At 32.6% G+C, this 18,533-nt stretch overlaps 1 protein-coding gene across 1 annotated transcript in view; it reads right to left on the reverse strand.

Moving 5' to 3' along the window:
• Positions 1-10,541: 10,541 nt before the first annotated feature.
• The window catches only part of LOC143080654 (perlucin-like protein), a 64,915-nt gene continuing 56,923 nt past the window's right edge, over positions 10,542-18,533 (reverse strand). The window contains exons 3-6 of the mRNA XM_076256624.1: positions 14,519-14,604; positions 14,035-14,128; positions 11,830-12,037; positions 10,542-10,639 (exon numbers count right to left, since the gene is read on the reverse strand). Of these exons, the coding sequence (XP_076112739.1) occupies positions 10,618-10,639; positions 11,830-12,037; positions 14,035-14,128; positions 14,519-14,604 (410 nt within the window). The 3' untranslated portion in view covers positions 10,542-10,617. The remainder of the gene's footprint in view (positions 10,640-11,829; positions 12,038-14,034; positions 14,129-14,518; positions 14,605-18,533) is intronic.

The raw sequence follows: 18,533 nt of genomic DNA on the forward strand, positions 1-18,533 counted from the left end.
TTAAGTGAAAATAAATTGAGAAACGTTGAAAAATGAACGAATATTTTCAAAAATTAATTAAACAAACAATAAAAAAGGGGTTAACTAAACGAGCACCTAACTTTCATGTGTCATGACATTTCTCATTGACAAATATTTTGTGCTTTTAGATATTTTGTTTCTGTTTGGAATTATTTTCGTGTGATTGCTTACAGACAGCTAGTTGAGTTTCGAATATTTGTGAATAAATTAATGAAAATGGACGTCATACTAAACTCAAAAAATTAAACACATAAATGAACTAAAATTTAAAAAAAACACACAAGACTAACAAAGACAGACCAGGAGCTCCTGACTTGGGATAGGCGTAAAAATGCGGCGTAGATAAACATGTTTTGTGAGAATTCAACCCTCCCCTCTATACATTGTACCTCTGGCAAATCAAGGATTTGTATACTAAATCCTTGGGCAAATGTAGAATAAACGAATCAAAACTTGTTGATACATTTGTCTTAAAAAAAGTATACAAAAATAACAATAAATACATATTTAATCAAATAATTTTCACATTCAATGACAAAATCAGACTTTACAGCGTTTTTCTATTCCACAACTTTGGTTTTACACCGTTACTTTTCAAATCGAATTTTAGCCTGAGAATGGTCTGTATCATATAACCTCCTTGTTCAATTTTATAAAATCAAAAGATAATTTATTATTGATCTCTGCTTCGGAAATTTCTTCTAAAATCAAGAATCATTAAGCTTTATTTCGCTGACCTAGAGTTTTTAAGGTCATTTGTAAACTTTTCATTAGCCTTATTTCCGTTTCTTATTATTAGTATGTCCAGAGTCATATATATGTGTATGTATGGCTCTCGTATGTCCATCGTAAAGGTCTCTGTAGCAAAACTTGATTTTTTAAAAAAATATTTCTTTTCTGTCGGCAGTTTCTCGACATTCATCTGTTTATAGTCATAGCGGGGATTCCTTCTAAAGTATGTTGTATCATGTATTATCGTATACATGCTAATATCATTAATTACGCAACGGCAAAGCGACATCTATTGGTGGAGTGTTCGTTTAGGGGAGTTATCTTTTTTTCTTATCTTCTGGTCACCAGACGATGAGAACAAGAATAGAAAATTCATACGAGTTATCTCGCCTTGAAATGTCCGTAATTCTTGTACATGATTATCCGCATTGTATATGTTCTGAAATTCCGTTTTCCATTTATTCAATATAGTTTTATCATCCGTGAGAATTGTTGCATCTTCGCCATATAGCTCCATCGGGATTCTCTGGGGTTTACGAGGTCCGAGTTTTTTAAATTTTTTTCCCAAAATTCATTAGGGTTCAATGTTTTCATGTTTTCAACTTCAACACAAAACGAATGTCATTGTCGTTCACATCGCTTTAAAGTGCGGTCAAATATATTTTTGGCAGTATGAAATTCTTCACAGAGTTTACGTTTAACGAACAAGTTACCTCTGAGTTTAAGAAATCATTTTTCTTAATTACGCATTGAATGACACAGTGAGCCAAGATGGTCATTCCAATAAGGTTTTCCCACTTTAAAACGTTTACTTGTCCTTTTACTATTGTCGAAAACTGGAATTTTAGCGTTCATTTCGACAATGATTATATTACACAAATCTGAATATATATTATCCATATTAGTCTGATAACATATATTCATATAATTGACACAAAATGTGCTATGAAATTATTGAATAAATTATAGTTATTCAATATAAACTATTCGTTTTCTTTATTTTCCAGATGATTTACCTGGATTTTAATTAGTTCATTAGTTAAGTGTTTTTACAAAATAATCCTACATAATCCCATTGTTTCAAAAAAATGTCTTGGAAATCTAACGTAAAATTTTACTATTTTACCTATAAAATTCAAAATTTAAGAATAGCCAGACTAAACCAATTGACATTACAGAGAACAATAGCTATTGTATTTATTCAATGGGACAATAGAACAAACAAAAGTTTAAATACCCTGAACAAGAGGAGATGACTCTGTGGAAAAATTCAATAAATACGAAGTTTATTAGGAATCAATTACTAATTCAGAGCTCCAATACTTCTATGTTAATTTCTACAATTCCAAAACTCATAAATAAAATTGAGAACGGTAATGGGGGACGTGTCAAAGAAACAACAACCCGACCATAGAACAGACAACAGCAGAAAGTCAACAATAGGTCTTCAATGCTGCGACAAACTCCCGCAACCGGAGGCGTCTTTCAGCTAGCCCCTTAACAAATATCTATGCCAGTTCAGTGATAATGGACGTCATACTATAGGTTGTGTCTTAATTTCATATAACATGACAGTCACATCATGTCAAAATTATACCTTATCCTGACTTGTGCTTAAAAATTCAACAGACTTTTAATTGCATTTTAGAATGCACTGGTTCTAGGAAGTTTGTTCATAAAAAACCGCTGAACAACAGGGCAAATATGCCCTCCTGTCTTTATTTCGTATATTGTTTTTATCCTAGATAACAAACTTTCTAGAAGGGCTCCACAAGCTTCAGTTCATACCAAACCTACCCAAGTATTTGACTTATTGACAAAAATACAGCTATGCGTAGTAGCAATTTTTAAAAATTTATTCTTCTTCTTCTCACAAGTAAGGAACCGTATTCATGCTGAATGTTTTTGGTCCCGCGACAACTTAGCGCATTGCCGGGCAAGGCAGCAAGTCCTCTCAAAGTTATATACAATTAAAACATTCGCCAATTTACAATTAAAATTATGTATACTCTATGCTGTTCACTTCCTTCCAGAGCCTGCTTTCAGAGCAGCTCTGAAACCCTCTATCGAGTCGGCTGATGTTGTTTTAGCTGGTAGTTGATTCCAATCCCTGACGGTCTTTGGGAAGAATGATTGTCCATAAATTTCAGATTTTGTTCTTTCTTGGTAAAAGCGGCCTATACCTCTGGTCCGGCTGTCATTGGGTATTAGATATTGTTGTCTATCTATATCAATAAGCCCATGGTGGATTTTAAATAGCATTCATAGTCTGTTGGTTTTTCTACGTTCTTCCAGGCTTTCCCATTGCAATTGTTTAACCATGTGTGTTACACAGCCAGGTGTTCGGTCTGAGTAGTTATTATGAACGAATCTTGCTGCTCTTTTTTGAACTTGTTCCAATGATTTGATCTTTTTTTGGCTCGATGGATCCCAAACTGTGCAGGCATATTCCACTGAAGGTCTTACCATGGCTGTATATGCTGCTGCTTTTACTGGTTTTGTGCAGTCTTTTAGGTTTCTTCAGGTAAATCCCAATGTTTTATTTCCTTTGCCTACAATATTGTCAATGTGTCTATCCCAAGATAGGTTGTTGCAGATTATTACGCCTAAGTATTTGCTTGCATCAACATTGTCTAGTGTATTATTCTTATAACTATGCATTTTTTTGGCGTTAAAACTCATTTGCCATTTGTTCTCCCATTCTTTAAATGATGTTTAGTCTTTTGTAAAAGGTCGCTGTTTGCCTGGTTGTTAACTGTTCTAAAAAGTAGGCTATCGTCTGCAAATAGTTTTGTTTCAGATGATGTTGATGTTTCTGGCATGTCATTTATGTAGGTCAGAAACAGTAGCGGTCCAAGAACTGTGCCTTGGGGAACGCCTGAAAGTACCGGGACTTTAATATATATGTTCTAACTGGCTGGGCTCAAACATGTGGTTCGGTACCTATAAGAGCTTCATCAACTGAAAATTTTGAAAAATTGTGCAAACTACGTCTAAGTGCAATCTATGTTTTAACATTTTATAAACACTAACATCTAAGAAAATTAACACATACTAAAGTGGTAAATACTTGAATGGTGTCACCTTCGAAGACGAAACATCCATTAGTTGTACATGTGTTATTGAGTCAGTTGTTGTAAGTATACATGTGTTATCAGTAATATTAGCCCTCGAGCACCACTGACGAAGAATCAATTTTCCGAAAGCACACATGTGGCAACAAATGAATTAAAGTATCTTTTTTAGGTTTTGTTAACATCGGTTAGTTCAAATATTTACGATTTAACATTGAGGATTATTTTTCCACTAATGATAATTATATAAATACTGCTGATGCCCCAAAATAATTCATAAAATAAGACTCGGTAGCTCCTGAAACAAGAAGTGCAATATTGCCTCAACCTCTTAATATAATTGAGTATATAAGTCAGGTCTTACTGGTCCGGTTAAATTGAATAATAGACCATTTATTAAGATAAAGAATTATTAGTTGATAAGAAGTGCATTATACAGATATGAATGTATTGATATACATATTAAATATAACACATTTTGTTAACAAGACTGTATACACCCACTTGATAAGCTGTACATACAATACACATAGATTATTTTTGTTGATTTATCTTATCGATTGAACTTAGTGATGTTTTAATCTGGCTTTACGATGGATCTACAAATTATAAAAAATCGAAAGGCATAATAAGTTGTATTTGAAAACAATTGATCAAAGCTGCACAACACCATGCCAAAATTAGTTTCTACAAATACAGAAAGTGTGTTCATATGATATATATAATGTGTCTATAAAAACAAAGGAGCATTGTTCACAAACAACATTCTTTTTTATTCTGTAAATTAATGATGAAACTGACTTTCTATAATTTGGGAAATTTTAAGAAATTGTGTTGAACACATTAAATGACATAACATTACACTGAACTATGATGATAGTACGTTTCCTATTTGTTTCTAAAAATTCATCATAATATGATTTAAGTGATGCATTATCTTCATAAAATTTTGCTTTTTACAGTTCAATTCAAAAGATAATCTAAATATCTGTTTGAATTTTATTCGGAATATTGGAAATCTATATTCTTACCAACCACAAATACAGTAATCTTAATTCTGATAAGCGCATTAGTTTAAAATTGAGGTAGATATATATAATTTTAAATGTGTACTCCTCTTTCTGGTTTCTTTCGATATTGCTTATTCTGTTTAGTAATTTTATTTATATTCACATTAACAATTGCCAGTAAACTTCAACTTATTTTGATGTTTTTTGTTGTTTCTTAAAGTTTAGGTCCGTTTCAATCATAAATTATTATACGCTTATTTATGTTCTTCGGGCCAGTTTATAGCTTAGTACTGTAGATCATTTAATACATTCGTTGTTTTTAGCAGTCTGCAGTAAAAAGAAGTAGGCCTCAATAAAAGTATATTAATTCCCTTTTTAAAACATGACTTCAATTCGTTCGTATCTTTTCACACAGTGTAGATACTATACTGTACGCTATCCGGAAGTCGCGATTTTTCGAAGCGAGAACTTTTTGGATCACATTTTAAATTTGATGGATATACTGAATTAAACGGTAAGTTGATCAGCTGTACATTGCTTAATGATTAATTCAGCCGACATCGATATTCTCAAATGGTTTAGAATTAAATTCCGCACATTCAATATTCGTATCTTTGCCTTAATCAAGAGATTTTCAAGTGCATCACTAAGAAAAAACAGTCGGCGAACCTAAAATCAATCTTTTTACCCTCTTAGTCTACAAATTAACGTAAAAACCAGACTTAATTAACTTAATGAAGTATATTTCAAGTGGTGGTAAAAGTTTCGATCAGATCTTTGAAGCCAGAAATAAGAAAATTACACTTGTTTGAATTTCTCACTGTACATACGATCAGTCTCGCTTGTTTTTTTTTAAACTGTATGATCAGTCTTTATGTCACTGTATTCTAGCGGTGATTTCAAAGTTATTTACGATACATTAGAAGGTGGCATTTTTCTAAATAACACAAATATATTTCAATACATTCACATCCTGAAAACTTATGAAACATGTTTTAGCTTGATAGGGTGTACTCGACTTACTACATTAAGTATAAGGATGTTTAAGGTTCATCATAACCTTTTGGCTAATATGGCCGTATTTACACCACAAATGTTACTCTGAGTACAGACAAACCTATTCACCTGCAAAAATTTTCAGGTACTTCATATAAATTTTATCTATCTAGTTCCTGCCATGCCTTAAAACTTTCCTAGATGTACCAGTTTCTCTGTACTCATAGTAAATTTTGAGGGGTAAACACGGCCCTATTTTTTGACACTCAATTGTACACCACTTTGTCAAGCGGGGGTTATAGTGATAAAGAAGTCCGTCTTTCCGTTCGTCCGTTGGACCGATACAATATGTTTCGCCGGTTTTGTAAGCGCATCTCCTCATAAACCACTTAATATACATTGGAGGTTCCGGCCATTTTTAAATGGAGAGGGGTCCAATCCAGGAGAAAAGGGGATTCCAAATATATGTTCCCATAAAAATGCATTATAGGAGTAAACAAATGATGAGAAAAGTTACCGTAGGCAAAACCGTCCTGTTAGCCAGTTGGAAATCATCGCTTCGAAAATCGCGACTTCCGGATAGCGTACAGAATAACATCTACACTGTGTTTCATAAACAGCAAAGCTTAAAATTTCATTAGTCGAGATCACTATTATCCGAGAGTCTCTGATGAGTCTTTTAGAGACAGGCGAAACGCACGTTTGACATATAAAAGAATACGCCTGGTGACTTTGATGGTCTGACATCATGCAACTTGCCTAAACAGTGTCTGACCTCTTTTCAAAATTTCGTATTATCGTGAATAAATATTTAATCCGAAATCTGATTGCATTAATATGAATAACCTACATTGTTATCTTTTGATAAACGACAAATTTGTGCTTTTCTGCGAACACGTATTGAGTTCATTTTTGTGTTCATGAGTTTGAATTTTGGTGTGTTCTGCTCTGGGTGTTTGCTAGATGACAGAACATCGCCTTCTCAACCTACTGGTCAGAGTATGTCTGGTCCGAGACCACCATTGTCGTTCCTTGATTTTCGTTGTTCACAAATATAGTCCCTAGTGTTGACAGTGGGTTACTTGCCAATAATTTTTATACCCCTTCCAAATTTATTTCTCCATGTTCTATGCCTCAAATTGCAAGTAGGGGGATGAAATTACACTGTGAAAAAATTTGGGTCCAGAATTTTAAAGGAAAGTAGTGATTTGGTCCAGCTGAAAACGGTTTAAAATTAGCACTTCGGAAGCTTTGAAACTTTGTAAGCAGTGTTATAATTCATTACACTTTGATCATTCCAAGTTTTTTTAAAGATTTGTCAACTCTTTCTACCCTATTAGGTCCGAGATCACCATTGTCGTCCCTTGATTTTCGTTGTTCACAAATATAGTCCCTAGTGTTAACGTTGACAGTGGGTTACTTGCCATTAATTTTTATACCCCCTTCAAATTTATTTCTCCATGTTTAATGCCTCAAATTGCAAGTAGGGGGATGAAATTACACTGTAAAAAAATTTGGGTCCAGAATTTTAAAGGAAAGTAGGGAATTGGTCCAGCTGAAAACGGTTTAAAATTAGCACTTCGGAAGCTGTCAAAAGATTTTAAGACGCCCTAAACATAAAATTGTCCATATTTTGAGTTAGAGACGATGAAGTTTTCTATAATTTTGATATAATTTGTCCCAAAAGTAGTACAACACACTGTAAAAGTCTCTTTGAGAAAGCGCAGATGGGATTTTTCTATTTTCATTTATATTCTAAAAGAAATGAACTACGAAATAATTGTGATCTCGGACCAGAAGTGTAGACGTTTGCTTTTGAAGTACATGTATGATAAATCATTTAAAAAAATTAACTAAAGGTTCGAAAAGTTGGGGAAGCAAGTTTTGAAAACTTGGTATCGTTTTGCGATAAATTGAAATTATTTTTCTACCCGACATTTTCAGTCAGTTATTTTGATTTGAACATAATTGAATAATTGTTTTAAATAATGAGATAGAAAGAAAATTGTACATACCCCTAAATGTGCATTTGTTAAAGTTTATATACCCAGCCTTTTTAATATCTTGCTGACAAGTCAAGGCATGCCAAAGTTGACCACCGGTCAATTAATTGAATGTTTTGTTATGTATTTATTTTCTCTTGTTAACTTATGCCGTCAATTAAGGTATCCTTAATTAGTTCCTTTAACACACATGTTTTTTTAGAAACCAAAACAATATATATTTAATTAAATTTGTAAAATTACAGAGTATAATAATGTCACAACTGAATCAAAATATGTCACGAAGTCTAAAAAATACATTTTTCTTGAAAGTATTCTTTTTGGCCTATATTGTCAGACTTCCATGAAATTTTCACTCAATTCCCGAATTTTTCTGGTTAAATAAAAAATATCGCAACGAAATAACAAGTAATAATTAGAACTGTGGTAGAAATTTGTATCATTGGCAATGCTAACACATCTCTATATTTTTATAGAAAGTCCATGAGAATCATTAGAAATCTTTTCCATTATCTGTGAACGTTAATATAAAAAGAAGATGTATGATTACCAATGAGACAACTGTCCACAAGAGACCAAAATGATACAGACATTAACAACTATAGGTCACCGTACGGGTTAACTTCTTATAAAGATAGACTTGTTGTGAAAAAATCCACGTTTTTTCTGTTTAATTTTAAGTTTGTTACTTTTGAAAATCTTGATATTTTGCTTTTATAAACTCAAAGTTTTTATTTTTCATCTCTCGAAATTTCCCGTTAAGAAAGTCAAAATATCGGGTTAAAATCAAAATTTCAAGATATAACAAATTTAAAGTTCGGCTTTCTTTTAATCTTGTCTTGTGTGCAGATTTGCACCTGGCGAGTGTGAGAAGCGAAGAAAGATTTGTTATTCCGTGTAGGAATCTGGGTCCTCAATGCTCTTTATCTTCGTACTTTATTTGGCCTTTGAAACTTTTTTTTAGATTCGAGCATCACTGATAGAGTCTTTTGTAGACGAAACACGCGTCTGGCGTATATACAAAGTATAATCCTGGTATCTATGATGATTTATTTACAACCGCTGGGTCGATGCCACTGCTGGTGGAGTTTTTAATCCCCGAGGGTATCACTAGTACCCATGCAGCAGCAGTAAGAAGATATCTTTCAGAAAAAGAAACATTTGCCGTGTAAACTACCGGTTCCAAGTCCGAATAAAGGAGTAGGGAAGTCAGTTTTCATCTAATTGGCGCAATCGTATGTTTTATTTTTGGCGCAAATGATACCATGTAATTTTAAAACATGTGGCGCAAACGTAGCATTGGAGAAAAAAAGTTGTGGCGCAAACGGATCTCTCCCATCACTAGCCCAGTAGATAGCACTTATGTGCTGGCATGAATCATCATTGATATGGTCATATTTATTTAAAATTGGCGCAATTAGATGATTATTTTATTGGGGCAATTGATACTTATAGTTTTGAAAATAAGGTGGCACAAAAGAAGTATTGGCGCAATTAAATTGAATGTTTACAAAACTTTTGAGTTTTTGAAGTACAAAGGCTTTTCAGGCATAGATTACCTTAGCTGTGTTTGGCAAAACTTTTAGGACTTTTGGTTCTAAATGCTCTTCAACTTCGAACTTTATTTGGCCTTTTCAACTTTTGTGGATTCGAGCGTCACTGATGAGTCTTTTGAAGACGAAACGCGTCAATACAAAATTTAATCCATGAATCTTTGATGAGTTTATTTCAAGATTTCACATGGAGTTTTAAATTGATGTGTGATAGGTTGGTAAACAGACAGTTTTTGATTTTATATGTTTGTCTAAAATCATCAGTCCAACCGAGAGAAAAGTTCATAGTTTTGAAAAAATAAACAAACAAGAATGTATCCCAAGTACACGGATGCCCGATCCGCACTATCATTTTCTATGTTCAGTGGACCGTGAAAATGAAATAAAATCTCTAATTTGGCATTAAAATTAGAAATATCATATCATAGGGAACAGGTTTACTATGTTTCAAATTGATTTGACTTCAAATCATCAAAAACTGCCACGACCAAAAACTTTAACCTGAAGCGGGACGGACGAACGGAGGACGAGAGGAAGCACAGACCAGAAAACATAATGCCCATAAATGGGGCATAAAAAGTAATTTGCACTGTAATTAATTTATCAAAAAGGTAACATAAACAGTATGAACCATATTATGATGATCCATTTTGGATGTCAAGTTGAGCTTCTCCTGTTTCTGCCTTTTTGTCATTGTATTTGGAATCCTCTAGTTTTATCCTTTTTGTCATTGTATTTGGAATCCTCTAGTTTTATCCATGTATAGTGCCATTGAAAATATTCCACACTAATCCTAATTTTCTTTTCATAATTTTATTACATATAGTTTAAAAGGCATTTTTGAAAATCTTATTCATAAAATCTTTGTAAGTTTTTGAGAGAGTTGAAAGATAAACGGTCCAGATGCTAAATGTGTGAAATATCTTGAGGGAATCGCTTTCCGCCAAAGTTTCTATTTCTATATTAAAAAAAACATGTACCTTTCATTTTTTCTGTTTTCTAAGTTCCATAATATATAAACTAACAATTTAAAATAGCCAATTAAAAAGCTTCATATTTTTAGACAGAGGAGTGACCATCCTTGAAACTGGGTTTCAAGATGAAATAAGTCGCATAAAAAGCTTAATGCAACGAAAGAAGCTAAACATATAATTATTTGTATCTAGTCTGTTTATTAAATATCAAATCAGTTTCCTTTTCTTCAGACCAAGAACTACTGTGAAGACGTCTATTCATCACTATTGCAAGGTCTGAAAAATATTCAATATAATAAAATTAATAGTTATACATTATTTGCAGCGAAACCGTTAATCCAAAAAATCATTAACCGATTCATTCATTCACTACTTCTTGTGCTTTTTTTTACAATAAAAAGTGCTTGCATCTCACATATTCCAGTAAATTAAATAGATATTAAGGATACTACTCACAATAGAAAACTCTGTGTTATATATTGACCATGTGTTTCAACTCACTGCCAATGTGTTACAACTCACTGCCAATGTGTTTTAGCTCACTGCCAATGTGTTTTAGCTCACTGCCAATGTGTTTTAGCTCACTGCCAACGTGTTACAACTCACTGCCAATGTGTTACAACTCGCTGTCAATGTGTTTAAGCTCACTGTCAATGTGTTACAACTCACTGACAATGTGTTTTAGCTCACTGCCAATGTGTTATAACCCACTGCCAATGTGTTACAACTCACTGTCAATGTGTTACAACTCACTGGTAATGTGTTACAACTCACTGACAATGTGTTTTAGCTCACTGGCAATGTGTTACAACTCACTGGCAATGTGTTTTAGCTCACTTGCCATGTGTTTTAGATCACTGGCAATGTGTTACAACTCACTGGCAATGTGTTTTAGCTCACTTGCAATGTGTTTTAGCTCACTGGCAAGGTGTTATAACTCACTGGTAATATGTTTTTGCAGCCATAAATATTTAGGTACTAAAATAGTCGTCTAACCTGTACTTTTACCGATTGTGACATTTTGACCGAGTGTAGATTCGTACGCGTAATGCATGCAAAGCAGGAGACGTTTACCCTGTCGACGTACTTTCGAGTCAGTTATTTGTACTCGAAAAAAACATTAGTTTGTGTTTGTTTATACATTGATTTTTTTCTTTTTTTTTTTTAAAGATTTATGATATAAGAACAAATGTACATTATTTTTGCTTTAAATTTATAACATGAAGTAAGTATCTGTAAACAAAAACATAAACGCCGTAACGTTAAAAAGTTTTCAAAACTTGTTTCCGAATCCAATATTTGAATGTCATGTAACATTGTACTACTTCGTTGTTATAATTTTTTATTAATAAATACTGCTTAAACTAAAACAATACCTGAGTCTGAAAGTTCTCGTTACATTATCACTTCTTTCTCTCGCACTTATCTCTCTCACATTGATTAATGCTTTACAAAGCGTTACTTACTTTCTCTGACAAATGTAATTTCGTTGATATGTGCACCAAAGATCATCCCAGCGATATGATTTGTCGTCCCATAGCTGGAGGCAGTCTTGGCTAGAACCGTTTCCATTGTCTGGTTGCCCATATGCCCAGTCAGAATACCCGATCTGATTTCCTAATGTCCATGTCCACGTTCCTTCTTGACCAAGATCTGTTGCTCCCAACCACCAACCTGATTGGTATACGTAAGGGATATTTCAAATTATTTTGCTTGAAAAAACATGTTATTTATAGATGTTTTTTTTTTATTTGCTATAATTTAGCAAAGTAGATGATATCTAGCAAAAAGAAGGCGATGCATTTACTGCTCAAAATTAGTTCCAATGGTGCAGGAATTCGGCCAACAAAATTAATTGAATAGAATAAAGGAAGGGAACATAATTTTGGAATCAGCTCACAGATGACGATTTATTCATTTTCCAAAGATGGAGGCAACATTTTGGAATTATAAAAATGTTGCCTCCATCTTTGGAAAATAATATTATCAAATTATATTACATGGTATCTTTCATATGGTGTATAATATGCCCAATGTTCGATACCATGAGCCGAAGACTCGAGGCCTGATAATACATCTGGTACGAGAAACGCTCTTGGGCTGAGAATATCAAGTTATGATATATTTATCATATGCTTCAGCAATAAAGAACAATAACAGTTTAATATATTGATCCTTTTAAGTGGTTCTCAAGTTGAAGTTCAAAAGTGAAAAGTTGACGGATGTCGGAGCCACAAATGTAAATCTTTCTATCAAATGCCTCAACAGAGGAGAAAACAACAGTAGAGTCTATTATTATATTGACAATAATTTTTGACATCCATATGCATGCCACGATGCAGGGGCGGATCCAGCCATTTTAAAAAGGGGGTGTGTCTAACCCAGGACATAGGGGTGGGGTCAACTACATGTCCCCATTCAAATGCATTGATCGTCAAAAAAGGGGGTTGCAACCTCCGGACCCCCCCCCTGGATCCGCGCCTGACGATGTATCTCAAACGTATAAACCTTGTGTGTTTAAACTATAGCCATTGGTTTATATATATACTAGAACACACCCGCGAAATCGCGGGCATTCAGAGCGTAGTTTAAAGTATGTAAAGTGTTGTTAGAAGAATTTTGTAAACAATGAATGACTGGAGAATTTCAGCAAACGTGTCATAAGTCATAGGTTATTGGGGACAGGAACATTTTTTTTTATCCCTCCACCTTTATTTCCAAAGTTCCCATTTTTTGGTTTTCTATCAATTTCAATATGAACATATATTTAGTATATTATGAACATTTAAGTAAGGAGCCTGTAAGTCAGTGGTTGTCGTTTGTTTATGTGTTACATATTTGTTTTTCGTTCATTTTTTGTACATAAATAAGGCCGCTAATTTTTTCGTTTGAATTGTTTTACATTGTCATTTCGGGACCTTTTAAAGCTGAGTATGCGGTATGGGCTTTGCTCGTTTTTGAAGGTCGTACGTTGTTAATCTCTGTGTCATTTTGGTCTCTTGTGGAGAGTTATCTCAACATGGCAATCATGCTACATCTTCTTATTTTTTGTAATCAATGAATTTTGTAAAAGATTTAATGCTTGGAGAATTTCAGAGAAGGTATCAAAAGTTCACATGAATAATTTAAGCGCTTATCTGTATATTATGAACATTCATTGCTATATAAATAAAGTGTATTTACTTTCAATTCTAAGTTTACTAATCGATCCATGGTGGTCATTGATATAGTATACAGACCCCTCTATTTAATAAACTCTGTGACCGCCGTGGGTAGTGAACTTGAAAATGATAGCAGATAAAATTCTGAAAATACGCTTTATTCGTAGTATGTGTATGTTCAAAGTATACAGAAAAACGCAAACCGGAAGTCTAATCTGACTTAAAATTTCGTCCAATGACGGAACAATATCCGGATGCCATTTTTTTTCGTTTTTCTCCCCAAATAACTCAATCTGAATAATCATATGAATTGATGATCAATGCGACTATGCACTGTACCTATAGGACACAGAGGCGTGTTGATTAATTTATTGTGGAAAGCAGAGAAGCGCGAACAAAATGAGGTCTTCTCGTTTAATAGTATAGATATACATTATATATAATTATCTGAGTTACTATTATGTCCATCGTATATATACTAATTGCTTGTTCACAACAAACTGTATTTACCTCCACCTCTCTGCCTGGCTTGCCTTTTTAACCAGGCTCCAACATTCTCACAATTAACTTCAGCCAATCTTCCACCACGTGACAGACAGTCTTGCTTCAAATAAAAAGTTTAATTGATTTTCACTTAATGAAAAAGTCTGTTACATATACAAAATTGAAATGTTCTGAAAGTAGAATTTAAAAGCTTTAAAATGATATATAACACTTTAGAAGATCACTTTTAATGTTTATTAATTAATGACTTCAATGTGTCTTGTCCGCGATTTCACTAAAATAACACCAGTATCGTGCGACGTTTCATAGTTTTTATTTATAATTATTCCAAAAAATACTCGCAATAGAATGTACTCATCTGTTATAAATTAAAAAAAAAAACAATTAAAGAATAGAGAATACCAAAGTGGTTTGCACAAGGATATATAAAAAGTTATGTTATATTTCCACAAAGTACCTTAAATATCGTACTATGTCTAAAATTATTTACCTGAGCAGTGTTCCAGTTTGTCGCGTTTTTAACGAACATGTAATACTTTCCATCATAAAGTGTCCAATCTGCGGAAATTGAACAAACTAAAAATTGAAGAAGTAAGTATTATTTACATCATATTATTTTCCTCTGGAAAGTTCAAACATGTCATTTTAATTCATTCCTGAAACAAGACATTGTAAAAATGTACAAAATATCATTACCCATCAAATGAAAAGTAACACCTTATTCAATATACACTGTCAAGGTATAGTTGTTCCGCCTAACATAAGTCTCTTTGGAAACTTTGTTATAATCTGTTCCTGTTATAAAAATAGTCAATACCCTTCACTTCGTTAGGATCAAATACTGTACTATTTGTTACAGTGGAAATAATATTCCAGAATAATCATATTCGACAATTATAAATTAACACGTAGGAATGATTTAAAGATAAATTTTATTTTACTGTATATGGGAGACCGTCCGTTCTGGACACTGGTCCAGACAGACTTTTATAAACTACTATTCCAAATAACCATGTGTTGTGTTACAGTATTGGCTTTCAGCAACCTTTTTTACTAAAAATAATTAGAGTTATGCTTGTGTTGCATTTTGATCACAAACTCATGCATAGCTTCCTATGTCACATGAGTGAACTCTAATTTTGTTTTTGTATTTTTGTGTTTGTGATAGATTAATTTTTCTATAAAAATTATATGGAAATGGGAGATGTGGTTTTATTAGTCAAATAGACAGGAACGCAACAGCTCGACATATTTTCTTGTCTTAGCTTGTTTGTAGTTAGTCTGTCGTTTCGTATTCTTTCTCATTCGTTGTATTATAAATTTGATTTTTAACATATAAAAAATCAAACCCGACGTTTTATTTTTATTTTTCTGTAATTCAGATTTTATTGAATTTTTTGCCTCGAGCACCACCGAAGATCCATCTATTGCCGAAAAGCGTATCTTGTGCAGTAATTTAAAAGTTAATAGCGTTAATGTTATTTAATGAATGGCTGTTATTTATTTTTAATTTATTGAACCATAAAATTAATTTTTGACTCTTCACATTGAATAATCCGCGAAGCGGATTATGTTAAATGTGAAGAGTCAAAAATTAATTTTATGGTTCAATAAATTCAAAATAAATAACAGCCATTCATTAAATAAAATTATTTAATTTTCTATATATGGAAATATCTTTAAAAAAATCGGTCGATTTTCATATCTTACATTAGTTGACTTGTATCTTCACACTCCCGAAATGATACGTTTTTCAATTTTATTCTTATTATAAAAAAAAATTGAATAGAAGGAAGATATTCGGTATACTTAGAAGGCAATACAATGTTTTTCCAATAAATATTTTTTTATTTTTTTTCATCAATTTTGTAAGCAAGAATATATTTTTTTTTCATCAATTTTGTTAGCAAGAATATATTTTTTTTTCATCAATTTTGTAAGCAAGAATATATTTTTTTGATCTGTTAGACTCTAATTTCACGGACTGTCTTATGTATACATTATCACCCTATAAAATATGTTTTTTGATCTATTTTGAAATCCGATATAAAGAAAGTAAAATGATGAAAAGAAACTCAAATATGTTGTTTGTAAATATTTTTTTTTTTATTGAATTCAACTCATGACATTTACAAAGCATTGTTTTCATTTGTTATGAATGATGAATGTTTCAAATGATTATTTTAAGCAATTATACATTTATTTCTGTTACACTTTAAGTAAATTAAAAATGCTTTTACTTAACATATCTCTCGTGTCAAAAATATATTGATATGTTTTTTTTTCTTCATTTTTTTTTAAGAATACAATAAATTAAGTTATCTAATAAAATTATTCCTATACTGTTACCTTAAATTGGCTTCAAAACTTCAATTAAATGATGAAAACCAACAGAGAAGTGTTGATTTTATATAGTTAACATCACCAATGAAAAATGCAAGCATTGCACAGGAAAAGACGTTTGTCTTTATCATTTTCAAAACATGTAAAGGATTTCTTAACATTCCCGGTTTGAATATAGTCGGAAACAATTTTATGTTTGTTGTTCATCCCAGGACTTGTTTTTGTTTGTCATTCTTCCTGATCATGTCCTTTACAGATAAACAGTCTTCTTCTGTTTCCGTCAGTGTATTGATTTGTACTAATTTTGGTGCAAATTATATCAATATTATAGAAAAATCTATCGACTCTTACTCAAAATATGGACAATTTTATGTTACGGACCTCTGTAATTCAGTTTGACAGCTTAAAAAATACAAACTTTTAATCTTTTTCAAACTGGACCAAATAACCACTAATTCTTTACCTACAAAATCATGCCTGAAATTTTACATGTAATTTTATTTCCTACTTTATGCATAAAATATACAGAAATAAATTTCTAAGGTGCATTAACAAAATTTGTTAAAGACTGTTTATACTAGGGACTCTCTTTGAAGACAACGGAAATCAAAAGACGATAATGGTCCCCAGACCTTAAATTTTGCATGTTTAGATGTGATGTCAATTTTATTCAAGAGAGTTTAATTTTGCAAAATTGTTCCTATTGAAATTTGTATTTTTGTGTGTTTGACGAAGTTCATAATGTGCTTTTGAATATAGTAAGTAAGTAAGTAAATTATTTATTATAGTGACAAAATATTATATAATTATTTAAACTGTTGTTCATTTGATAGTATACATAAATTGTCAATTTGTGAGAAATGTTGCAGTCGCAGATTGTTATAAAAGTTACAGTTGATAATGAAATGAAATTCGTTTTCCACACAGTTATCGCTACACATTTTACACAAACGGTCACATTCGTCTTCACCTACCAGTTTCTAACCTGAGTGGCAGAATGCCACACCTGAGCTGCGGTGTTATGGATCTTTCAGTACGGTTAAGATTAAGTTCAATAAAATTGAGAATGGAAATGGGGAATGTGCCAAAGAGACAACAATCCGACCATAGAGCAGACGACAGCAGAAGGTCACCAACAGGTCTTCAATGCAACGAGAAATTCTCGCTCCCGGAGGCGTCCTTCAGCTGGCCCCTAAACAAATATATACTGGTTCAGTGATAATGAACACCATACTAAACTCCAAATTGTACACAAGAAACTAAAAGTTAAAATAATACAAGACTAACAAAGGCCAGAGGCTCCTGACTTGGGACAGGCGCAAAAATGCGGCGGGGTTAAACATGTTTGTAAGATCTCAATCCTCCCCCTATACCTCTAGCCAATGCAGAAAAGTAAACGCAAAACAATACGCACATTAAAATTCAGTTCAAGAGAAGTCCGAGTCTGATGTCAGAAGATGTAACCAACGAAAATAAACAAAATGACAATAATACATAAATAACATCAGACTACTAGCAGTTAACTGACATGCCAGCTCCGAACTTCAATTAAACTGATTGAAAAATTATGTCTTCATTATATGAATATCAGGCACAATCCTCCCCATGAGGGGTTTAGTATCATACCATCATAACAAAAAATGAGAAGAACATAACCCGTGTCATGCCAACAACTGGTTTATTAATAATAAATGTGTTTAGTTCCGATGCAAAGACCCTATAAGTGAATCAATATTAACGCCAAAATATGCAATCTTTAATGACCTGACAACAGTATCGTAACTATATCCCTTTTTAATAAGTCTATTTAAAGGTTTTGTTAGCTTCTGAGGTGAATACTGACATTTTTGTGCTTTATATAGAATATTTCTTTAAAATATTGGATGTGAAATACCTGAACGTATAAGAAGTCTGCATGTTGAGCTATATTTACGAATGATGTCCTTATCCGATGATAAAATTTAGTAAATGTTTTAACTAGTTTGTGATATCGAAAACCCTGGTGTAATTATTTTTCAGTAATACATAAATTTCTCTCGTTAAAATCTAAAACATTGTTACATACACGAGCGAATCGTACAAGTTGAGATATATAAACACCGTAAGATGGTGACAAGGGAACGTCACCATCTAAAAATGGATAATTAACGATAGGAAATGAG

Source organism: Mytilus galloprovincialis, chromosome 6 (assembly GCF_965363235.1).
Source record: "Mytilus galloprovincialis chromosome 6, xbMytGall1.hap1.1, whole genome shotgun sequence".
NCBI lineage: Eukaryota > Metazoa > Mollusca > Bivalvia > Mytilida > Mytilidae > Mytilus > Mytilus galloprovincialis.